Source organism: Odocoileus virginianus, chromosome 6 (genome assembly GCF_023699985.2).
Source record: "Odocoileus virginianus isolate 20LAN1187 ecotype Illinois chromosome 6, Ovbor_1.2, whole genome shotgun sequence".
Classification (NCBI taxonomy): domain Eukaryota; kingdom Metazoa; phylum Chordata; class Mammalia; order Artiodactyla; family Cervidae; genus Odocoileus; species Odocoileus virginianus.
Window position 1 is genome coordinate 56,848,864 of NC_069679.1, and position 26,533 is coordinate 56,875,396.

The following is a 26,533-nucleotide window of genomic DNA, read 5'->3' on the forward strand; positions in this document are numbered from 1 at the left end:
AAGGACAGAAATGGTAGGGACCTAACAGAAGCAGCAGATATTAAGAAGAGGTGGCAAGAATACACAGAAGAACTATACAAAAAAGATCTTCATGACCCAGATGATCACGCTAGTGTGATCACTCACCTAGAGCCAGACATCCTGGAATGTGAAGTCAAGTGGGCCTTAGAAAGCATCACTACGAACAAAGCTAGTGGAGGTGATGGAATTCCAGTTGAGCTATTTCAAATCCTGAAAGATGATGCTGTGAAAGTGCTACACTCAATACACCAGCAAATTTGGAAAACTCAGCAGTGGCCACAGGACTGGAAAAGGTCAGTTTTCATTCCAATCCCAAAGAAAGACAATCCCAAGGAATGCTCAAACTACTGCACAATTGCACTCATCTCACATGCTAATAAAATAATGCTCAAAATTCTCCAAGCTAGGCTTCAGCAACATGTGAACCATGAACTTCCAGATGTTCAAGCTGGTTTTGGAAAAGGCAGAGGAACCACAGATCAAATTGCCAGCATCTGCTGGATCATCAAAAAAGCAAGAGAGTTCCAGAAAAACATCTATTTCTGCTTTATTGATTATGCCAAAGCCTTTGTGGGGATCACAATAAAACTGTGGAAAATTCTGAAAGAGATGGAAATACCAGACCACCTGACCTGCCTCTTGAGAAACCTGTATGCAGCTCAGGAAGCAACAGTTAGAACTGGACATGGAACAACAGACTGATTCCAAATAGGAAAAGGAGTACGTCAAGGCTGTATATTGTCATCCTGCCTATTTAACTTACATGCAAAGTACATCATGAGAATCGCTGGGCTGGAGGAAGCACAAGCTGGAATCAAGATTGCCAGGAGAAATATCAATAACCTCAGATATGCAGATGACACCACCCTTAAGGCAGAAAGTGAAGAACTAAAGAGCCTCTTGATGAAAGAGGAGAGTGAAAAAGTTGGCTTAAAACTCATCATTCAAAAAGCTAAGATCATGGCATCTGGTCCCATTACTTCATGGGAAATAGATAGGGAAGCAGTGGAAACAGTATCAGACTTTATTTTTCTGGGTTCCAAAATCACTGCAGATGGTGATTGCAGCCATGAAATTAAAAGATGCTTACTCCTTGGAAGGAAAATTATGACCAACCTAGACAGCATATTAAAAAGCAGAGACATTGTTTTGCCAACAAAGGTCCGTCTAGTCAATGGTATGGTTTTTCCATTGGTCATGTATGGATGTGAGAGTTGGACAATAAAGAAAGCTGAGCGCCAAAGAATTGATCCTTTTGAACTGTGGTGTTGGAGAAGACTCTTGAGAGTCCCTTGGACTGCAAGGAGATCCATCCAGTCCATCCTAAAGGAGATCAGTCCTGGGTGTTCACTGGAGCTAGGAATAGGCAAGTCTTACTAGGGAATTTTTTTTTTTTTTTTTACTAGGGAATTTTAAGGAGCTTGACTACTTGGTGTGAGTTCATGTTGGTAATTAGTGTCTAGGGGGCCCACTTTATTGGGAGCCTGGATTCCAGGTTGATTCTAATTCATCCTGTAGGAATAAAGAGTATTCACAAAGAGTATGCTTTAGAAAGTTTAGTCTGATGTTATATTGCAGAAGGATTAGAAAAATGTAAGGCAAGTTAGGAAACTATTACTTTGAATCTAAGGCAATAGGAATACAAATGGAAAGGAATCTGGAAATGAATTTGGAAGGAAGAAATAACTTTAGGTTATTGAATCAGGAAAACTGGGAGAATGGAGTGTTCTGCAAGAAACAGGAAACTGATGATTTTTATAAGGGAAGGAGAACAGGAAAACTGTGAAGAGAAATTCAAAGAAAACCAGGTTTGGTGATATTGAAAATTGTTAGCTTTTTTTCCTACTAAGTTTGATTTAAAGCTATACAATTACTCTATAATTTTTATATAGAACAATATAACTAAAAAGTAATGACCTATGATTTGACCTCTCAAGTCATATCTCTAAATTGAGAGAAATTCAAAGAAAACCAGGTTTGGTGATATTGAAAATTGTTAGCTTTTTTCCTACTAAGTTTGATTAAAAGCTATACAATTACCCTATAATTTTTATATAAAACAATATAGCTAAAAAGTAATGACCTATGATTTGACCTCTCAAGTCATATCTCTAAATTGAGATCCAGATTCCTCAATTAATTTGAAATATGGGCTTTCGTTGGCATTGGGAATGTGGAATTTGTTTCCAAGTGTAGCATTTGATTCTTCTGTGTTACTAAAATTCACACTCCCACCCTTCTCTTTAAAAAAAAAATATATCATTTTTAACTTTGACTTTGTGTAAAGAAGAAATCATTAGAAACTAAGAATTTAGCTTACAAGGTCTTAAAATCACCAAATATTATGACCAAGATATACTTTGCCATATGTTGGGAGATAGATGTGGAAAGTACCTAAATCCAAACATTCCACAAGGAGTGAGAGTGAGAGTTCCCGAACAGCTATTCCTTTTTTTCCCTTTTATTTATTTTTTAAAAGCTTTTTATTTTGTATTGAGATATAGCTGATTAACAATGCTGTGATATTTTGATAGTTTCAGGTGAGCAGCGAAGGGACTCAGCCATACACATAAGTGTATCCATTCTCCCCCCGGCTCCCCTCCCATCCAGGCTGACACATAACATTGAGCAGAGTTCCCTGTGCTATACAGTAGGTCCTTGTTGGTTATCCATTTTTAATTTAGCAGTGTGTACATGTCCATCCGAAACTCCATAACTGTCCCTCTACTCTGTCCCTTCCTCACTGGTAACCATAAGTTCATCTCCTAAGTCTGTAAGTCTGTTTCTACCAAACAGATACTCTGCCATTTCATTAATTTTTCAGTCTTAATCAGTCATGATCGTTTTTCTTCTTAGATATAGCAAGAAAAATGGCACAGGTTTGTTATCTTTGTAGTTTCTGTCTCTTCAGGCTTTCTGAAATAGCTTGAATCCTAAAGAGGACATCACTCAGTTCATAAGATACCAAGCAGGTTTGTTCATTTGTTTCTTAATAGGTTAATATTATGGACTTTGTAATTAAAATCTGTTGAAAGGAATTATTACACGAAGTAATGTACTAACCATCTAATGTGTTGGGATAGCGCTGGGCGGCTGTCATAATTTCTGCTGCTACAGTTTGTAAAAAGGAAAATAAAGTCAGTTCTTTTTGTTGGGAAAGAAGATTTCATGTTATCTGTATTTGCAGGCTTTCTGGCTCATATGCTGGAGGAATCCTTGCTGCGGGGGTGTTTTCATTTTCTCGTCTAACATGGCAGTGGTCCATTGCAGCAGAGGTTTTTAGCTTAAACAATCTGTTTGTGGGCCTGCTTATGGCTCTTACTGTACATTTTGAGGAGGCAGCAACTGCTCAAGAAAGATCAAAGGTAACCTATTTTGATCAAAGTGAAATCACTTTTTGTTTTAATTTTAGACAGATGCTCTATTTCTTTTTAACTTTGGTATAGATACTGTTTATCTATTCTGATTACTGTCAAGGTAATCTTAGCTTGTTGAGAGAAAAAACTCTCAAAACACTCTCAGTTTTTTTACTGTGAACTATGAGAGCCTTTATGAAACATGAAAATTTTTTTTCCGTCTCAGAGTTCAAAAGTTTTTTGGAGAATGAGGGTGTTATGAAATCCCCTTTGAGTCTTATTGGAAAGAAAGGCTTGTTAGCTAATCCACTGTTTGTGTGTGTGTGTGTGTGTGTGATCTTAAGATGACAAGCTCTAGGTTGACCACCTTAAATTATTTACCATTACGGTGCATTGGCTTATTCTCTAATTTCACAAAAGATCAAATAATTTGTACATTTTTTTAACTAAAAGGAAAGTAATCAGATGTAAAATGAAGTAGTTCTGAAGAGATTGCAATGACTTCTAAAGCCACCTCTATCATCAAAATAATTTGCAGTGTGGAGTAACCCTGTCTTCTAAGGGCTTACCATCTACACATTGAAGAGTGCCGGATTATCTTAATATATGGGCAACCTGTGTCATTAAATAATTTAGAAACAAAAGAACATCAAGGTTTATCTGTGGTTTCCATAAACAAACCTGTGATGATATTAGAGTTTATTTTTTGTTTAAAATAAACCTTTTTATGATTATGAAAATAACACATGTTCAGAAGTAGCAAAAAGACCACCCATAGGGAACCAGGTTTCTAAATAAAAGTGTTATATTTAATTAATTTAATAGAAGAAAATGTAAAACAAAGAATTGCTGAACTTTAGTTCTAGATTTCACTTGAACTATACTATGTCTTATTACTGTTAGCACTTGTCATCATATAGGACTTCCTGAAACCTAGTTTGAAGACAGTAATTTAAGATCTACATGTAAATCCGTGGCTGATTCATGTCAATGTATGACAAAAACTACTACAATATTGTAAAGTAATTAGCCTCCAACTAATAAAAATAAATGAAAAAAAAAACATCAGCCTGCAGTAATTTTATAAGAATGAAAAATATTAATAAAATAATGGTGATAAATATTAGTGAGTATTAAAAATGATTGTTTACATTAAAAGGTTGATGTTAAACTGGTTTACTGTATAAGTGCTTAGTTTTAATAGAAAGAATAGCTTTCTACTATTGTGCTTTCTTAGTTCTTGGTGAATTTTTAATTTGGATTATTTTCTTTTATTATTTTTCAGATAGCTAAAATTGGTGCTTTCTGCTGTGGCCTTAGCTTATGTAATCAGCACACCATAGTACTCTATGTTTTGTGCATAATACCATGGATTCTCTTTCGACTTTTAAAAGAGAAGGTAGGTTTTTCAGTAAAAATGCCCAATATGACATTTATGGCATCAGAAAACGTGGGATTTATTTATTTATTAGTTTCATACAAGGCTTGATAGGGGTATTATTAAATCGATAAACGGCTTTGGGTAGTATGAACATTTTAACAATTATTTTAATCCATGAACGTGAGATATCTTTTCATATGTGTCTTCTTAAGTTTCTTTCATCAATGTCTTATAGTTTTCAGGATACAGATATTTCAATAATACCTCCTTAGTTAAATTTATTCCTAAACTATCATATTTGATGCTATGCTATTGTAAAAGAAATAGTTTTTTTTTCAGATAGTTCATTGTTAGTATATAGAAATACAACTAATTTTGCATCCTGTAACTTTCCTAAATGTATTAGGTTTTACAGCTTTTTGATAGAATCTTCAGGATTTCCTATTTAAGATCATGTCATTTGCAGAGACAGTTTCACTTCCTTTCTAGTTTGGATTCCTTTTATTTCTTTTTTTTTGGCCTAATTACCCTGAATAGGACTTCCAGTACTATGTTGAACGTAAGAGGTGAGAGTGGGCACCCTTGTCTTATTCCTGATCTCAGAGGAGAAGCGTTCAGTCTGTCACCATTGAGTATTATGTTAGCTGTGGCCTTGTCATATGTGACTTTCATCATGTTAATATATGCCTCACATCAGTTAAATCAAAATTATTTTAGAGTAGGATCAGCCACTGGCTCGGCTCTGTAGATGCGCAGAACTGCTGGCTGAAACCTCTGCTCTGGCACCGCTGCAAGCAGGAATGTGTTCTCCCAAGACTGGAGACTGGTCACTGTAAGCCCTGCTTCCCTTCTCCATGTCTGTCTGATCCCCAGAGGTTGAGCCCCAAAGATCCACTCCCCCTCACCCCGCCACTGTGGCCCCTGCGAGTGAGAACTGAGTGAGTCTCCTGGGGAGCATCCTGCACTGCCTGGGGATCTGGATTTCCACCCTGGGGTCTCTTTTCCCACTGGAAAAAGTGTACCCCAAGGGGAGTCCTCTGATGCAGCGCTGTGCTGGCCTAGGGGAGGAGTGATATGGTCAGAGTGCCCCTCAAAACCTCGAGTGCAGTCCTTCTCAGTCTGTGTGGTCCAGGACTTCAGCCTCAACCAGTGTCTAGGATTTTCACAACAGTATCTTGTCTACAGGTAGTTGTTGATGGTGTTTTGTGGGAAGGACTTAAGTTGGGATTACTTATGTTGCCATCTTGATGGCATCACTCTTAGCCAGCCTTCTGGTATCAGAGAAGGTGCGGCTAGATATCACATACATTCTCTGGCATGAACTTAAAAAGCAGATCTTTTGTTTTAAGTCTTTGAAGGGAGAGCCATATTCTCATGTAAAACATACAAGACCCAGAGCTGACAAGTTAGGAACCTGGTCTTAGAGCCTGTTTACCCTGTACTTAGATCAACTTCTGATGAATGATGAAACTTGGGAAAGTGTGACTCTTCAAAGCACCTTTTATTTTTATTTTTTAAAGAGCAGAGTCTAGAAAATAAGATCTACCAGTGAAGTGATAGGGAATTGGATCTGACTGCTCAGGTGATCTAAGGCAGAGAAGGAAATTAGTTGGTTGCAACCCCAACTGCTCACTTAAATTATCTGGAAAGATTTAAGAAAGTAAGTAGGTGTTTGTGTGTGTGTGTGCCTTTGTGTGCTCTCACTACCCTAACATAATTCTGATTTATTTGTTTGGGTGTGAGGCCCTGGGAATGAGTTTTAAAAGTTCCCCAGGTGACTCCAGTGTGCATGCAGCTAGGACTCAGAGCCACTCTCCTGCACTCTCTGAAATAGTTCTGTGTTTATTTCTCTATGTCCCACACAGAAGGAAAATTCTGCAGCAACTGTGTCTTGCCATTCTAAACTGAACTTTATAGTGTGCAAAATCTGCTAAAATCTAAACATTTACTTACTTTAAAGCTACTTTTAAGAATAGCAAAGGCATATTCTTCAATTAGTTATTTCTTCCATTTTTTTCATCCCATCATTTTTTATGAATCTCATTACCACTTTAGAAATGTCAAACAAAATCAGTACTGTAATAAAAACACTCCATTTTAAACTAAGAATGTTTTTTGAAAATGCCAGTGTAAGTCAACTACTTTTCTACTTCTGGTGAATGCAAATCTTGGTTCTCATATTCATTGTCACCTATGAATTTCCCTTTTTCGTAAAGAAAAAATTGGCAATTTCCAATCACAATATTTGTAAGAGATGACATTTCCAATTACTAAAACAACCATAGAATTCTTTTGGGCTCAATCTTTGTAAAAATTTGGCAGAGTTTCCCTTGGCTTTAGAAATGTGCAGAAGCAGGACTTCCCTGGCAGTACAGTGGTTAAAACTCCATGCTTCAATTACTTCAAGGCTCGATCCTTGGTGGGGGAACTAAAATAACATGCCACATGACATGGCCAAAAAAGAAAAAAGCAAAGAAGAAACTTGCAGATGAGAAATATATTCTGTTTGAGGCAAGATTGTTGCATACAACAACACATTTCCTTCTAAACTTGAGTGTTACTTAAAAACTACCTTCATATGTGCTAAGGATTTCCATGAAATGTTCAAAACCCTACAAGGGGTTTCTACAAGAAAGAATATATTATTAATGTGCAGTCATAATATAGTATATAGTTAAAGCCTACTCCTGATGATGATAATGAAGTGAATCAGTATTAGAACAGTATCTTGGGCAGTTTTGAAAACAGTCAAACACCATAATCAACACTGTAATCACTTCCAAGTGGGTAGTCTCAGCTGTGCAATGCTGCATGTCTTGACATGGTTTTAAATGTAGAGGATGCAATAAACATGAAAATCATGTCTTTGCTAATATTATTTGCTTCACTCAGATTTCACTTGCAAAGGAGTTCAGGCTGATGCAATTTCCTGGTAATCCACAGTAATCAGAAGGTTTAACATCATCTTTCATGGTGACTTGATATAAATTGAGAGATCAGCTCTGAGTAAACATATTTGATGTTTTCCTTGATATGTTCTTGAAGTTCCAGGATGAATCTGACTAAAATAAACATTGTGATACATGTGACTCCGTGTACTCTAATGCAGGAACTCTCCCCAGGCTCCCTGTTGAAGTTGAGTCTGTGCTTCTCTGCTGGTCTGCTGCCCTATATCTACCTGCCTGTCTCATCCTACCTCAATCAAGCTCGTTGGACCTGGGGAGACCAGACAACATTGCTAGGATTTTTGACACATTTTCTCAGGGAAGAATATGGAACATTCAGTCTGGTAAATTTATATTTCAAACACTTTTAAGGAAATAAGTGGCAAAACTTCAGTGTTCTGCCTGGACCATGAGTGGGGAAAAAAACCAGTGTTTATCAATGACCACATGTGGAATTTTCTTTCGTTATTTATCTAGCAGACTTGCCCCTTGAAATGTAGCCTTTCACATGAGTTCAAAAAAACTGAATCACTTAATCTGACATCATCCTTTTGTGTATCCTGAATATATTTTTCAAGATAATAAGCAGTCAAAAGACTCTGCTCCCAGGAGCTGAAGCTTTTCAATCTTTTTATCATAGGGTATTATTTTGGGCCCTTGGTCTATGATTAAAAATATTTGGAAACAATTAGAGGTAAAACACTTCAGAAATTTTAATATACCTTGACCAAAATATTTCTTTCTTTCTTTTTCAAATATTTGATGAACAGTATTAATGCTAGTATTTAGTGGGAGACCTAAATATGTTAATGCTTCATAAAATATGATCTCACTCAATGGAAACAGTATGTTCCAGAGAATTTCAAAAGACTTTGCTTTCCCTAAGACATAGTTTAGGGTAAAACACTAAATGTGCTTGTGAGTAATGGTTATTGAAAAGTGAAAGGATATACAGATGGGTTTTTATTTTTAAATAGGCAGTTATATCTGATTTTTCTTTCATGATTTGTGCTTTTTGTGTCTTACTTGAATTAGGCAAATCTCAGATGACTACAATATTAAAGAATACCATTTATACAAAATTTTAAACCATGCAAAAACTAATAATCTGTTACTCAATAATACATAAAAGGTAGTAAAACTATATGGTTTTAGAACATAGGGTAATAACTAACACAGAGTTCAAGGTAATAGTTACCACTAGGGGATAAGAAAGCCCCTTTCGAGGGCTCTGTGAAATATAGTAGTTGTGCAGTTCTATTTCTTCAGTAAATGGTGAGTCTATAGATTTTTTTTAAAACTCTTTATCACCTAAATATAGATTATATGTTTTTATATATGAGATATTTCCTAATAAAATCATTTAATAAAAGGATAGTTATTATTCTTTGACTGAGAAGGTTTGGTGCTTTAAATTTATACCCTGGTTTACTTACATTGGTTATTCCATTGAAATATCGCTTGAGGGCCATTGCAGATTTGAAAACGTGTATAATTCACACATAATTGTGAAATTATAGGCAGGTGATAATGAGCTCTAATCAAAGTGCCCAAAAAAGAGCTTAAAGAGACTTTGTAATGAAAGTGTAAAGTCTGTTAATTCATTAATGTGTTAATCATTCCTGCTGGAAGAGTTTAACTGATTTTTAGCCAGTTATTATTTCTGAAATGATTCCTAAGGGATGTCTGTGTTTAGTGTTCACTGACTTCTCTTAAAAAATCCAATAAGACTCTGAAATAAACACTTTGAATGAAGAGGAGTTGCATCATATATTTAAAACATGTATCTTTTAAATCAGGGTAGTTAAAATACAATAGCCTTCCAAGTTTCAGTTTAACACTTGTACAAATAAACTTTTCTCTTTTATGTTCAGGCCAAATCTGAAATAGGATCCAGTATGTCTGAAATATTGCTGTGAGTATGAAATATTTTAAACTATTTTTAAATGAACTCCATATTAGTTCCTTTAAATGATCTTAGGGATTTCTGAGTTTATCTCTTTGTGAAGGAGTACATCTGAGAATGTACTCTGTGGTTAACAGTTTTTGCGTATAATGTCAAATATTCTAGCATCCCATCAATAACATAAAGCTTGAAATGAGCACTAAATACACCAGTGAACAAGACTATTAGGAGACTAAATAGAATCTATAAAATGAAAATTTTTACAACTTTCAGTTGCATACAAAATTACCCAATATATTGTGGCTTTATAAATAACTTTTTCTTTGTTTATATCTTCTTGCTTTTGGAGACATTTTAGAACATTGTATTTAGCACAATTTAAACAATCATTTTCTTGTTATTTTGGTTTGAACTATATTGAGGGGAGAAATAGCAATAACATCAGATATGCAGATGATACCACCCTTATGACAGAAAGCAAAGAGGAATTAAAGAGCCTCTTGATGAAGGTGAAAAAGCTGGCTTAAAACTCAACATTCAGAAAACAAATATCATGGCATCCAGTCTCATCACTTCATGGCAAATAGATGGGGAAACAATGGGAGCAATGAGAGACTATTTTCTTGGGCTCCAAAATCACTGTGGACAGTGACTGCAGCCATGAAATTAAAAGACACTTGCTCCTTGGAAGAAAAGCAATAACAAACCTAGACAGCATATTAAAAAGCACAGACACTACTTTGCTTTTGCCTAGAAAAGTCCATCTAGCCAAAGCTATTGTTTTTATTTCATGCAATAATAGACACAATAAAGGACAGAAATGGTAGGGACCTAACAGAGGCAGAAGATAGTAAGAAGAGGTGGCAAGAATACACAGAAGAACTATACAAAAAAGTTCTTCAAGACCCAGATAACCACGATGGTGTGATCACTCACTTAGAGCCAGACATTCTTGAATGCAAAGTCAACTTGGCCTTAAGAAGCATCACTATAAACAAAATTCGTGGAGGTGATGGAATTAGAGTGGAGCTGTTTCAAATCCTAAAAGATGATGCTGTTAAAATGCTGCACTCATGTTACCAGCAAATTTGGAAAACTCAGCAGTGGCCACAGGACTGGAAAAGGTCAGTTTTCATTCCAATCCCAAAGAAAAACAATGCCAAAGTATGTTCAAACCACCACACAATTGCACTCATCTCACACGCTAGCAAAGTAATGCTCAAAATTCTTCAAGCCAGGCTTCAACAGTACATGAACTGTGAATTTCCAGATATTCAAGCTGGATTTAGAAAAGACAGAGGAACCAGAGATCAAATTGCCAACATCCCCTGGATCATAGAAAAAGCAAGAGAGTTCCAGAAAAACATCTATTTCTGCTTTATTGACTATGCCAGAGCCTTTGACTGTGTGGATCACAGTAAACTCTGGAAAATTCTGAAAGAGATGGAATTACCAGACACCTGACCTGCCTCCTGAGATATCTGTGTGCAGGTCAAGGAGCAACAGTTAGAACTAGACATTGAAAAACAGACTGGTTCCAAACTGGGAAAGGAGTACATCAAGGCTGTATATTGTCACCCTGCTTATTTAATTTATATGCAGAGTACATCATGTGAAATGCTGGGCTGGACGAAGCACAAGCTGGAATCAAGATTGATGGGAGAAATATCAATAACCTCAGATACGCAGATGACACCACCCTCATGGCAGAAAGCAAAGAACAAAAGAGCCTCTTGATGAAAGTGAAAGAGGAAAGTGAAAAAACTGACTTAAAACTCAACATTAAAAAAGCTAACTAAAAAAAACTGAGATCATGGCATCTAGTCCCATCACTTCATGGCAAATAGATGGGGAAACAATGGAAACAGTGAGAGACTTTATTTTGGGGGGCTCCAAAACCACTGCATTTGGTGACTGCAGCCGTGAAATTAGAAGATGCTTACTCCTTAGAAGAAAAGCTATAACCAACCTAGACAGAATACTAAAAAGCAGAGACATTACTTTGCTGACAAAGGTCTGTCTAGTCAAAGTTATGGTTTTTCTAGTAGTCATGTATGGATGTGAGAGTTGGATCATAAAGAAAGCTGAGCGCCAAAGAATTGATGCTTTTGAACTGTGGTGTTGGAGAAGACTCTTGAGAGTCCCTTGGACTGCAAGGAGATCCAACCAGTCCATCCTACAGGAGATCAGTCCTTAGTGTTCATTGGAAGGACTGATGTTGAAGCTGAAGCTCCAATACTTTGGTCACCCGATGCAAAGAACTGACTCATTTGAAAAGACCCTGATGCTGGGAAAGATTGAAGGCAGGAGGAGAAGGGGATGACAGAGGCTGAGATGGTTGGATGGCATCACTGACTCGATGGACATGAGTTTGAGCAAGCTCCAGGAGTTGGTGATGGACAGGGAAGCCTGGCATTGCATCCAAGCTGCAATGCATGGGATCACAGAGTCATATGTGAATGAGCGACTGAACTGAACTGATGGTTTTCCAATAGTCGTGTATGGATGTGAGAGTTGGACCATAAAAGGCTGAGCACTGAAGAACTGATGACTTTAAATTGTGGTGCTGGAAAAGACTCAACAGTCCCTCAGACTGCAAGGAGATCAAACCAGTCAATCCTAAAGGAAATCAGTCCTGAATATTCATTGGAAGGATTGATGCTGAAGCTGAAACTCAAATACTTTGGCCACCTGATGCAAAGAGCCAACTCATTGGAAAAGACCCTACTATTTAGAAAAGACCCTGATGCTGGGAAAGATTGAAGGCAGAAGGAGAAGGGGATAAAAGAGGATAAGATGGTTGGATGGCATCACCAACTCAGTGAACATGAGTTTGAGCAAACTCCATGAGTTGGTGAAGGACAGGGAAGCCTGGTGTGCTACAGTCCGTGGGGTCACAAACAGTCAGACATAACTGAATAACTGAACAACAGTATTCATTTAATTCTTCAAATATTAATTTATTTAATGTTTTAATACTTCCTTTAAGCTGTCCTTAAGCTCTGTTTTTGACTTACACATTTTTAAACATCCAGCCTTACTATAACCAGCTTAATATATTTCATCTATATTATCTCTCAGTTTTCTTTGAAAAATGGGTTAATATTTGCTTTAAAACCTATGCAGATTAAGATAACTGAAAATTATCTATAACAATATTGTAATATTCCTACAGTATTTCAATATAAAATTAAGTATGAATAGGTTTACCTAACACTAAAGTGATCTCCTCAGTATTAATATGGAATTCACAGGACAACTTGAAAACTTTTAAAAATATGGGGAAAATATTTTAAATCTATATGTGAGGTAGCTCACATGTTCTCACAATTTCTGTCTTGTTCATTTGCTAATTTTCTTGCTTCCTTCCATACTTTGTTCTTTTCTTTTTAAATTACTTTCATTAAATTTTTTGACTACGCTAAGTGTTCATTGCTTTGTGTGAGCTTTCTCTAGTTTCAGTGAGTGAAGGCTACTCTTCATTGTGGTGCACGGGCTTTTCATTGCATTGGCTTCTCTTGTTGCAGAAAACAGGCTCTAGGTGCACAGGCTTCAGTAGTTGCAACTCATGGGCTCAGTAGTTGCTACTTGTGGGCTCTAGAGCTTGGGCTCAGTAGTTGTGGTGCTTGGGCTTAGTTGCTCCAAGACGTGGGAAATCTTCCCAGACCAGGGATCAAACCTGTGTCCCCTGCATTGGCAAGCAGATTCTTATCCTCTGTGCCTCCAGGGAAGTTCTAAATTACTTTCTTTCTACTCTAAATAAATGATACATAATTGTTATAGAAAATTTAGAAAATACAGGTAAGAAAACCAAGAAAATTAAAATTACCTATAATTCCAGCATGCAGAGATAACTACTGTTCTTAATCCATTAACATTCTTGTCTACTTCCTTCCAATATTATTAATATTTTTGCTTGTTTTTAAAAATGGAATCATAATATACACTGTTTTGTTAGCCTGCTGTTTTTCATTTAATACTATATCTTGAAAATACCTCCCTGCCACCATTTATTCTTGTACAACCTTTTAAGATTCTTACAATTGACTTTAAATATTTCTGTTTATGTCTGATAAAGACTTGTGGCTCCTTTTTCTTTTCTGTTGGGGAGAAGGTAGCAAGAAGCTCAGTTCCCCTTTTAAAGATAAAGACAACTTTATCAGTGTCTGTAGGCTTCTCCTTTGGGGCTTTTCTGCATGCCAAGACTCCTGGCCTGCTGTTTTCTACCTATCTTCCAAAACCGTCATCACGTTCAGGATCATTGATATATTTTGTCTTAACAAACCCCACATGAACTCCAGAGACACCTCAAGAGTAATCCTAGACCATACATCTCTAATTTTCCTTAGCTGCATGTAAAAATCATCTATGGAGGAACTCAAAGTTCTCCTTTACATTGGAATAATAGCAGTTACGTCACATACTCAGACAAAAAGACTTGATAAAAGTGATGCCCATGCACACCCACACTGTTTGTTCCAATGAAATCATATGTAGAATGGGGAAATAATCCTAGCACTCTCTGAGGGAGAGAATTTCTAGTCTTTAATTGTTTCAGGTAGACAGGAGTATTAGGAAGGCAGCTCATAATTAACCTACTAGAAAATTCTTGAATATGATAGAACCTAATCATCTACCCTTTTCCAGCCAAGCAAATTGCATTCTTTCTCCATGCATATCTTTAAATTGCAATCCTGTTGGATTACATACTGGAAATTATTTAATCTAACCCTAGGCAGTGACCATGTTTTAAAGCTTACATTTAAGCAACAGATCTCTACAAATTGATTTTGAGACTGACTTCATTCCTTTTGAAGGATGGTTTGAAATGGGCCTCATGCTGGAACCAATTTTTCAAGTGTATTTGAAAATGAGTAAAGCTACCTTCTCATAGTAGATGAGTCTCCATTAGTAAAATACACATTGTGTGGTTTCTATAATTATGGCATTACATTTTTTCCAATAAAATTGCCAGTAGGGAGAAGAAAGTTCTTTGAGATAGTGTTTAGAGTCATCTTTTATTAAAAATTGGAGATTGCTAGAGCTATTTGAAAACTCAGATAATACTTGGAAAATGTTTATTAGTTAATGAAACAATTTAATTATAGGGGGAAAATACATTTCTTGGAGATTGCTTAAACATTTTTTGTACCAAATAATACAGAAAACAAAGAAGACTTTTAAGAAGGAGATAACCTAGAAAAGGATGGTTGGAGATCAATTCTTTTTCCTTTTTTCTCCATGATTGGATCTCCAGAAAATTTTTTGAATTATTTTCGTTTTCAGTTTCACATGACTTCTTATCAAACTAATCTGGGATATAAATTGGTGTATAATATCAGTATAGGATACCAATATCAAAAATACCAAATAATTATCTGTTCTTAGCTCAAATAGTATAAGTTGGTAATTCAGTGTTACAACTGAAAAACATCTTAGAAATGTTTAGCTCTTTCTTGTACTTTTTCTCCCAAATTTAAAAGAACACAAAATAATTTTAAAATCTGACTCCCAGGCTTAAAATTATTTTTACTGCATAATCAGTTTTACTGCATAGTCTGTAAAGAATGCTTTATTTAGAACTAGCAAATTTGTTTTCTGCCAATAATAAATTAAATTGTCTTTTACAGTTCTCAAGTGACAAATATGAGGACCCAACTCTCATTCAACATTCAGGCCCTTGCAGTTTGGGCAAATATATGTTTAACAAGAAAGTGAGTAAAGTAATTCCTTTTTCTGTAATTTTTTCCATGTTCATTAATTGAATTAATATAGTCACTATATCATTATGGCAAATAGATGGGGAAACAGTGGCTGACTTTATTTTTTGGGGCTCCAAAATCACTGCAGATGGTGACTGCAGCCATGAAATTAAAAGACACTTACTCCTTGGAAGAAAAGTTATGACCAACATAGAGAGCATATTAAAAAAGCAGAGACATTACTTTGTCATCAAAGGCCCATCTAGTCAAAGCTATGGTTTTTCCAGTAGTCATGTGTGGATGTGAGTGTTGGACTATAAAGAAAGCTGAGCACCGAAGAACTGATGCTTTTGAACTGTGTGGCTGGAGAAGACTCTTGAGAGTCCGTTGGACTGCAAGGAGATCCAACCAGTCCATCCTAAAGGAGATCAGTCCTGGGTGTTCATTGGAAGGACTGATGTTGAAGCTGAAACTCCAATACTTTGACCACCTGATGCGAAGAGCTGACTCATTTGAAAAGACCCTGATGCTGGGAAAGATTGAGGGCAGGAGGAGAATGGGACAACAGAGGATGAGATGGTTGGATGGCATTACCAACTCAATAGACATGGGTTTGGGTAGACTCTGGGAGTTGGTGATGAACAGGGAGGCCTGGCGTGCTGCAGTTCATGGGGTCACAAAGAGTCAGACATGACTGAGCAACTGAACTGAACTGAACTGTCATTATATAGAACACTGCCAGTAGTATTTTATATTCCAAATAAATGACTGTGACCAGTTCTATAAAGGCAAATATATATTGCTTTTTTTGCTAGTTTTTTTTCTGCTTATAAATTAATGACTTTGAAAGATTGATTAATAATCTAACTAGGTGAGCCATCTGATGTCTTAAACTTCTGGTTGGATCTCTTACTCTCTCCACAGTCAATCATTATTGTTGCTTTGCAAAAGAGCCAAGCAATTATTTGAACTCCACTGAAGATAAAAGTAACCTCTGATGATAAAAGGAAACCTAAAAAATATCACACTATTAACCTCTGTTAATTTCTTATTCACTGACTTTCTAGTCTATTGAGTATATTCTTATATAAATGTATATTTGCATATATACTTATTGTTTTATTTCCTTTACCCTTAACATTATAGTGAGCATTTTTCCATACCATAAGAAATACTTAGAATCATTTAAATTTCTGTATAATAGTCCATTCTAAAACCTGGGACAATTAATTTAAATGTTTTCCTATTTAAGAGTCTTAGATTGCTTCCACTTTTTCCACTACTGTAAATAAATACCAAGGCATTATTATGGATTAATTCTTATCCAGTATTTCTGATTCTTACGTAAAGATTTATGCCCATATATCAAATTACTGGGTCAATGAATGTGAATATTTTTTAAGGCTCTTGATATATTGATATATTGTCAAATTAATTTTTCTTGAACATTGTACTAACATACATGCTCATAAAACTTCATTCTCACCAGCATTGAGATTTGTCATTTTTAAATTTTTATTATTTTGATGCATGAAATTATTCTTTTGTTTTGCATATGTGTGAAAGTGAAGTCTCTCAGTCGTGTCCAACTCTTTGTGACCACATGGACTGGAGTCTACCAGGCTCTTCCATCCATGGGATTCTCTAGGCAAGAATACTGGAGTGGGTTGCCATAAGCTTAAATTTAATAGGATTAGTAATTTATATTTCTTCTGCAGATTTTAATTTCATATTTTTTGCTGCATAGTTCCAAGTTATGCTTATAATATGTAATGCAATGTGGCTTGTTACTATGTTTTGGTTATCTATTCCAACTCACATTTTTAAGCCTAAGGTCATTCTTTGTTCCTATTTAAAAATGGAAAGGTTTTTAGTTCCAAATATTTTTCCTATAGCTTATAACTGTAATATTATTAATATTCATGTCACATAAGTAATTTTGGACATATTTTAATTTTTTTATAGGGACAGACAGAGCCCATCATTAGTATGGCTTTTTACTGGAATGTTTTGCGTTTATTCATTGTTCTTTGCCTGGAGGGCAAATTTAGATATTTCAAAACCGCTTTTCATGGGTGTGGTAAGTTTTGCCTAGATATATCCTTTGACCAGAAAATTCATGAAGAATGTACAAATCTGTCTTTCATGAATCTTGTAGAAGGGCAAGCTGTCTCAGAAATAGTTAAAATTTTGCATGAAGGGAAGTGAAGTGAAAGTCACTCAGTCATGTCCAACTCTTCTGAATGTTGTAGTGGGTAGCCTTTCTCTTCTCCAGGGAATCTTCCCAACCCTGGGATCGAATCCAGATCTCCAGCATTATAGGTGGATTCTTTACCAGGTGAGCCACAAGGAAAGCCCAAGAATACTGGAGTGAGTAGCCTGTCACTTTTCCAGGGGATATTCGTGACCCAGGAATTGAACCAGGGTCTCCTGCATTACAGGCGGATTCTTTACCAACTGAGCTATCAGTGAAGCCCTGATATTGTGTATACATGATCAGGCTAAGGCCTCTTTTGGGGGGTGAGGAAGCATAGTTTCATTAACACAATAGTTAAATAGAAAAATAAATGTAAGGTAGATTTAAGTTAGTCATTTTATGTGTGTGCTTGCAGATATGTTAATAGGAACCACTACATTTCTTCTGGAATTTTTTAAAATAGCTTGATGAAAATGTTTGATGGTGTGGGGATATCAATGAATGCATTGTTGATGATTTTTATTAGTGGGTATGATTTCTGAATGTTGGTCATTAGTATTCTTATAGTTGAATAACAATGATGGTTTTTCATATCATTACTTGTGGTAAATTCCATGTAAGAATAATGATAACATCCATCATATTTAAGTACTATTTTTGTGATTGGTTTTGTGGGGTTTTCTTCAAAACCTTCACCTATTTATCAGAGACTCATGATAATTGTAAGAGGTGGTGTTGGTTGTGGTATTGTATTGAATTTTGGTGGTTCTTTTTTAGGATTAATGGTGTTTTTAATTTTTTTAGAGGGGGATGTTGGTAGTATTTGGTTATACAATGGCTATGGCTACTGAGCAGTATCCTGAAGTTTAGGTTTCTGATAAGACTGCCTTAGGAATATTCCTTTCTGGTTTACTTATGGTGTTTTCAGTGGTTTTTTACACGCTGAGGATGCAGAGTTGGAAATTGTATTTAAATGTAGTGTTTTAGGGACTGAGCCTCCCTGGGGGTTCAGCTGGTGAAGAACCCGCCTGCAGTGCAGGAGACGCAGCTCAGGCCCCGGGCCGGGAGGATCCCCTGGGGAGGGCACGGCAGCCCGCTCCAGAACTCTTGCCTGGAGAATCCCACGGACAGAGGAGTCTGGTGGGCTGCAGCCCATGGGATCGCAGAGAGTCAGACACCACTGAGTGACTAACACTTTCACTTTCTTTTTCACATTTCTTCTGGAACTTTTTTAAATAGCAAAGAAATATGGGTTGTACTTAGGGTCTCTACCAACATATTCCCTCATTTTCTTACCTCACCAGTCCACACCTGTAGAAAACAGGAAGTATATTTCAATTTTCCCTGACTATAATATCTGAGATTAGAGTATTTCTTCTCCTTAGAACACAAACTATGTAAATGTAGATAGCAGCCAAAACCAACTCTGTGTGTGTGTGTGTATTTCCAAGAGACCTGAGGAATAATACCTTATTTGAGTACCTGAGTTCTGAATCAGTTGAGAACAAGATAAACCAGTACATTGGGTGGGAGAATCACCTTTGTTACCAATAACGATGGGGTTGGAGAATGTGGTTAATATCTGTGGGCAAGGGAGCCTCCTCATCCTGTATCCCTGAACAGTTCAGTCATTAGCAGTGCTGCTCAGGACCGGCCTCTTCCCTCCCCAGTTCACCTCACCCCAAAGTCTGCCCCTGGACAAGTGCTTCTTGTGGGCGACTCACTTCCAAGAGAAAGAAGAAGAAAGAGGAGAGCCCTGCAGGCCCAACCCCCAGACTCTCCAGTCAGCTCAGTCCCTACAATCCTTCCAGAAGAAATAAGTGAGGGGAAAGAGTGTTATACTGGTGGGGCTTCTCACAGAAGGAAACATCAGGAGTTAAGCAAAAGCATTTCTCCACCTCTTCAACTTTGCACGTGAGGATAAAAAATTCAAGATTAAGTGTGCAGTATAGAAAAGACTGTGTGGATCCAAAAAGGGAGATCCACATGTCCAACAGGGAAGGAAGAATGCTTGAAAATGGAAAAATCAAGTGACATGGAGTTGAGTTGGGGAAGTCAGTTAAGAAGACATAAATGACAGGCATAAGCAACTATATGCAATATATATTTTAAAATATATAAATACCTGATCGAATACATAAAACAGTCAGTTGGATTCACTGTTCCCATGCCTCGTTCACAGGTGGAACGATTCTGGATGCAGAGCAATGCAGTGGTGGCTGTCCTTGCTGGCATCGGTTTGGCTGCCCTTGTATCTGAGAGTAACCGAATGCTCAACACCAACGGGCTTCAGTATCTGGAATGGCTTTCAGCAATTCTTTTTGTAACTTGCCAAATATATTCTAACTATAGGTAATACTTGGTTATTTTTATGAAAAGTAGCTTTCCAGCCAGAGACATTTGGGATATTTAGATACTAGGGCTTTGTTTTATCTTTACCTTCCACTAGTTTTCAAAGTGAAATAGCTTGATCTGAATGCAGTGGTTGTTAAACCTTTGAACAAGAATCTCAGGATGAGTAATGTATAGTTTCAGGGCATTACAAACAAGGGTTCAAGTGGTGCTTGTAAACTATCTGTGTATTTTCCACTAAAAAAGATCGTAGAGCTACTTTGTACAATCTTGGATGGCATCAGTGACTCCATGGAGTTTGAGCAAGCTCTGTGGAGTATATGTAAAATTCCATGATCTAAAATACCACTTAGATGGAGAGTAAAGACATTTGAAATTTTGCTTTTGTTTGTTTTTGCCATACCACTAGGCTTGTGGGATCTTAGCTCCCCAACCAGGGATCGAACCTGCACTCCCTGTGTAGAAGCACAGTCTTAACCAATGGACTGGCAGTTCAGTTCAGTCACTTAGTCATGTCTGACTCTTTGTGACCCCATGGACTGCAGCAGACCAGGCTTCCCTACCCATCATCAACTCCCGGAGCTTGCTCAAGCTCATGTCCATGGAGTCATTGATGCCATCCAACCATCTCATGGACTGGAAGGGAAGTCCCAATTTGGGCGTTTTTTGTATGCCTTAAAATAATTCACTTTGTGCTTCAAAGAATTTATCTTTTGAGTAATCCTTGGCCCTTATCTAGTATACTCTGTAGCAGTGTATATTAAATATTTTGAATAATCAAAGTTCTGAAAGTTTCTTAACCCTTATGCATTATTAGTGTTGTTTGTATTTTTCAAAATCTGCTTAATGACCCTTATAATGTAAATGTCAGTCAAACATAAGAGATGTAAAGGCTTAGGTGATAGTTCATTTATTTGCAGGAATATTGAGTAAACTTTATAGAAGTGGAAGAGTCCACCAGAGTTTTGTTATAGTGAGATTTGATTGGTACTTTAAAAGATGGCAGTTCCCCTTTCAACCTAACTTTAAAAGCCAATGTACTTTATAATGCTGAGGAACAGCCATGTTAGGGTCACTGTGTCACCAGGAGGCCTTGTGGGAAGGGGAGGCAGATTCCTGATACAACTCCATAGCTGGCTCAAGAAGGGTTTGCCAGGCCCATAGTGTGTTTCCCACCCCTCTTTTATCCCATTCTTCTCCTGGCTCAGGTCTTTAGGGCAACTCAGTTTCCACACCAGGGATGCCTGCACAGACTGGGTGGCTTGGTTCGCTTTGGATTCTTTTTTGCCCCCAGGTGAATGGAACTTTGCTGGGTGGCAAAAGGTGAGGCATCAGCCTGCAAAGTAGGGAATCACAGTAGGAAACATTTGTGTCATCAGTTACAAAGTCAGGGATAGTATTTTGTTCCTGGAAGTATTAATTTGCTTTGTGATGCTAACTCAGTGATTCAACTTTAGGCTGTGTTTCTTAACACCATTACATGTAACGGAACTGATAATAAGAGGAAGGACCAAAAAAAAGAGGAAGGACATTTCTTGTTCAGTTTTTTGATGCTTTTTCTCTCTTATATTCATTTTCTTTTTGTGTGGAAAGCTCTGAGAATTCATGCCAGTTTTTCCTTTGAAGTTAAAAAGTCCACTTCATCATTGAAAAGAGCTATCCTGCTATTGTTGGCAACAGTAAATAATGCCTGGAGAGAAGTAAATATCTCAACAAATTATTCCTTCCCTTCTTTCTCATTGGGTTCATCCCCTAGTGATAAGCAGCTTCAGTCTAGAAGGGAGAGAGGAACACAGAGAGCGAGTGGTCCGGAGAAGTGGTGGAAAGGATCAACCTCTACATGCTGTCTTGCATGTCAGACAAATGTGCAAATTTATGCCAGAAACTGGCAAATTTCCTTTTGCATTTTTGAAAATCCCTACGAACTAAATGGAATTAACATGAAATTACCTTATACTCCAAATGGAATCAAAAACCTTACTTCTTTTTAGTGAAATTGGATATGTTTTTAGGGGTAAAAAGTACTCAATATTGAGTACTAACTGGTTCCCTTTTTATGGAAATGATTATAAATTCCAGAAGTAAAGCAGTATGCTGATTTTTTTCACTAGCACAATTAGTTCTACTTTTTTTTCCCCAGTTAGTAGTGTTCCCTTTCAAATATATGCATCCTCTTAGAAGATATGTTAGAATATTTAAAACACTAAGTGTAGATTGTGTAATGGGAAAGGAATGGAGTGGGGAATAAGCCAAGTCTTATTAAAACCAAAACAATATGTTGCTATTTTAATATTTTGTAATCCTTTTATTTAGCATTTGTGACCAAAGGACCAACTATGTGATTGATAAATTTGCAAAGAACCTTCTATCCTCTATGCCTCGTGATGCAATTATCTTACTCAGAGGGGATCTGCCAGGGAATTCTCTCCGTTACATGCATTATTGTGAGGGACTGAGGCCAGATATTTCATTAGTGGATCAGGAAGTAAGTATGTGAGAAATATACTTAAAATATAGTAGTAGCAATTGTTTTAAAACATGTGTATTTTAAAGAACTATTTCTTTTTTTTAACAGTGCATGGGTACAGTTTTCATGATCACTCTGAGGTAAAATATATATCACATTCTTTCCTTTATTGTAACTAATAGGATAAGTCATGTGTTTCTTCTTTCTTTTTTAAACTGAGTGATTTAAGAATTTATATGTCTCAGATTCAAACAACATCCTAGGTCTCTAGTTCACATGACAGACCATGACAATACTGTGTTGTAAATTTATTTTTAAATTGTTCTTTTACATCCAGTCAGCTCAGCCATTCAAATTAATACTGCCCACTGGTCCAGGGATTAAAATAAATTAGGCTGACTGTAAAATAAATCATACTGCAAGTAAGTAAACATTGCACTCAAAATAGAAATTATTAACCACAATTCTGTTATAGAATTTGTAAATTTTGTAGATCTTATGACAAAAGTATGTTGGGAAAGGACTTGTGAAAATTTCAAGGTCTCTTAAAACAATCTTCTGGAACTAAAAAAAATGTATTTAAACTATAGGATTTATTGTTTAAGCCATAAATAGTTAAAGGGAACAAATCTATCTCTGGTCTTTTTAGAACAGTCATCAGGAAAAGAGAAATTCTTTTTTTTTTTTTTCCATTTATTTTTATTAGTTGGAGGCTAATTACTTTACATCATTGCAGTGGTTTTTGTCATACATTGAAATGAATTAGCCATGGATTTACATGTATTCCCCATCCCAGTCCCCCCTCCCACCTCCCTCTCCACCCGATCCCTCTGGGTCTTCCCAGTGCACCAGGCCCGAGCACTTGTCTCATGCACCCAACCTGGGCTGGTGATCTGTTTCACCCTAGATAATATACATGTTTCGATGCTGTTCTCTTGAAACATCCCACCCTCGCCTTCTCCCAGAGTCCACAAGTCTATTCTATACATCTGAGTCTAGGAGAAATTCTTAACCTTGAAAAAGTATTACTAGTTTTATTGAGCAAACTAAAGGCACAATACTGATTTTAAAAATTTTTTGAAAAAATACTTATTTAATAATTTCATTCAATTAATAAATAATTTAAAATTTTTGGAACACTTTAAACATTTGCAAATATAGGGAAATTTGAAAATCACACATATTTTTATAAGCAGTTTGCATTTATGTCATGTACACTGATGATTAATTTGGCCTTGATTAAAATGATCTAGAATCTGACAAAAGCTAGATCATTTGTTAATAATATGGTATACCATGATTTTAAATACAGGTACTATGGTTGAGGAGCTTGGATTTCAAAGTTAATTAAACCTGAATTCACATCCTTATCCTCTCACTTCCTAAATGTGTGACTTAGGGCTAAAGAGTTTTCCTTTCAGAACTTCTGTTTCCCTGTCTATTAAATGGAAATAATCATTAGATAAGTAAGTTAGGATGCTTTTGAATGTAAGAAACAAAATCTCTGACTAAGAGTAGCTTAAACTATGGAATTTTTAACCTCACAAAACAAGTAGTCTGGAGAAAGGAGCTTTTAGGATTGATAATACAAGCAGTTCCATGATGGCCATGTTCTAGGGCAGCTTTTCTGCAGGTCTCTTGAACTGAAGGTTGCCTGGTTCCAAACATTGCATGCAAAGTGCTTCTTCTGAGTTCTCTCTCTCTTTCTCTCTCTGTATTGGGAATAACATGTGCCCCAGATGACCCTGCCAGACCTCTATTCAGGCCCCACTAACCAGTATTGGGTCACATGACTACTCCAAAGACTACTCACTAGCAAAGAAGAATGACTGTAACTCCCTGATTAAAACCAGGCTTGTGTTAGTTGAAAACAAGGATTGGATTTTGAGTGGGCAATCAACAGTATCAGAAATAATTATTCTCACATAATAAGGTTATTATGAGAATTGAATGAGAAACAGTAAGGTCCTAGTACATAGTGGGTATTTAATGAATGTTCAGTTCAGTTCAGTTCAGTCACTCAGTTGTGTCCAACTCTTTGCAACCCCATGAATCGCAGCACGCCAGGCCTCCCTGTCCATCACCAACTCCCAGAGTTTACTCAAACTCATGCCCATCGAGTCGGTGATGGGCCATCCAGCCATCTCATCCTCTGTCGTCCCCTTCTCCTCCTGCCCCCAATCCCTCCCAGCATCAGGGTCTTTTCCAATGAGTCAACTCTTCGCATGAGGTGGCCAAAGTACTGGAGTTTCAGCTTCAGCATCAGTCCTTCCAATGAACACCCAGGCGTGATCTCCTTTAGGATGGACTGGTTGGATCTCCTTGCAGTCCAAGGGACTCTCAAGAGTCTTCTCTAACACCACAGTTCAAAAGCATCAATTTTTCGGCACTCAGCTTTCTTCATAGTCCACCTCTCACACCCATGCATGACCACTGGAAAAACCATAGCCTTGACCAGACGGACCTTTGTTGGCAAAGTAATGTCTCTGCTTTTTAATATGCTATCTAGGTTGGTCATAACTTTCCTTCCAAGGAGTAAATGTCTTTTCATTTCATGGCTGCAATCACATCTACAGTGATTTTGGAGCCCCAAAAAATAAAGTCTGACACTGTTTCCACTGTCTCCCCATCTATTTCTCATGAGGTGATGGGACCAGATGCCATGATCTTAATTTTCTGCATGTTAAGCTTTAAACCAACTTTTTCACTCTCCTCTTTCACTTTCATCAAGAGGCTTTTTAGTTCCTCTTCACTTTCTGCCATAAGGGTGGTGTCATCTGCATATCTGAGGTTATTGAATGTTACTATTCCCAAATAGGGGCTTTCCTCATAGCTCAGTTGGTAAAGAATCCACCTGCAATGCAGGAGACTCCGATTCGATTCCTGGATTGGGAAGATCTCCTGGAGAAGGGAATCTTCTCCAGTATTCTGGTCTGGAGAATTCGTAGACTGTATAGCCCATGGGGTCACAAAGGGTCAGACATGACTGAGCGACTTTGACTTTGACTTTTGATTCTCAAATACTTAAACTATTGGGAAATAAACTCTAATTCAATAAGTATTTTTTGAGTATTTCCAATATGTTGTTCAGTAGCTAAGTTGTGTCCGATTCTTTTCAGCACTGTGGATTGTATCCTGCCAGGCTCCTCGGTCCATAGAATTCTCCAGGCAAGAATACTGAAGTGGGTTGCCATGCCCTCCTCCCGGGGATCTTCCCAATGCAGGGATCAAACCCACATCTCCTGCATTTTAAGTGGATTTTTTACCACTGAGCCACCAGGGAAGCACCCTCTACATACTTAGATTAAAGTTAATTTGTCACTTTTAGTTAAATGATTTGTAGAGACAAGTAAAACATAAACATAATTGCTCAAGTAATAATATCCAAACTTTAATGAAGTCTTCTTTAAAAAATTAAATCTGTACATATAAAATTGTAGAATGAAGTATATATTAAGTATAGAATTAAGAAAAAATTTTAATACTAATGATTTATTTTAACCAAAAGAATATGTAAGGACATGTAATTAATTTGGAGTTATTAATAAATTCAGATTATTTAGCCACGGGATTTTTAACTTTGAGGCCTAGGTTATATGATTGAACTTCTCAAGGGCAGGGATTATATCTTCTTCACTATAGGTCAAGCACTACTTGTTTTTATTTTCTGAATTAAATGAATGAAAGAACAGAGTTATGACACACCTCTTTATTTTGCCTAGGTTGTCTAGTCTGGCCATCAAAAAGACATTTCAGCTTCAGCAAACATAGTTTGGGAACTATTCTGTGCCAGGCATTGTGCTAGGTGCAGAGGCAATGAGGTGATAGGATACAGTCTCTTTCCTATAGGAGCTCTCAGTCTAGTGAGGAATGGGCTAGAAGCTATAGTCAAGGTAGGTACATAGTGCTAGAGGAACATCTTGTTCTGCTGTGAAAACTGGGGAGGACATCCTCGAGGAAGTGATGTTTAAGCTGGTTCTGAAAGTTCAGTATACTCCCTAGGTATAAGCACAGTAGGTCCTTCTGGTCATAGACTAGGTGCTGATTTTATTGATAGCTGATAATTATAACTTAAGACATAAGATCTAAGGGCCTAGTCATTAGAAGAATAGTGGCACATACCTTGGTTGCATTTGTATGTGTTTTTCAATTATGTTTATATTTAATGAGTAACTCCACATTTGGTAACTTCTTCATCGTCCTTGA

General features: G+C 36.9%; 1 protein-coding gene across 1 annotated transcript in view; it reads left to right on the forward strand.

The window, feature by feature from the left end:
* Positions 1–26,533, forward strand: part of TMEM260 (transmembrane protein 260) — a 69,370-nt gene that overhangs the window by 29,565 nt on the left and 13,272 nt on the right. Inside the window, 8 exon segments of the mRNA XM_020874177.2 lie at positions 3,209–3,386; positions 4,663–4,776; positions 7,868–8,047; positions 9,578–9,618; positions 15,240–15,323; positions 17,277–17,391; positions 19,691–19,860; positions 22,174–22,345. Coding sequence (XP_020729836.2) covers positions 3,209–3,386; positions 4,663–4,776; positions 7,868–8,047; positions 9,578–9,618; positions 15,240–15,323; positions 17,277–17,391; positions 19,691–19,860; positions 22,174–22,345 — 1,054 coding nt within the window.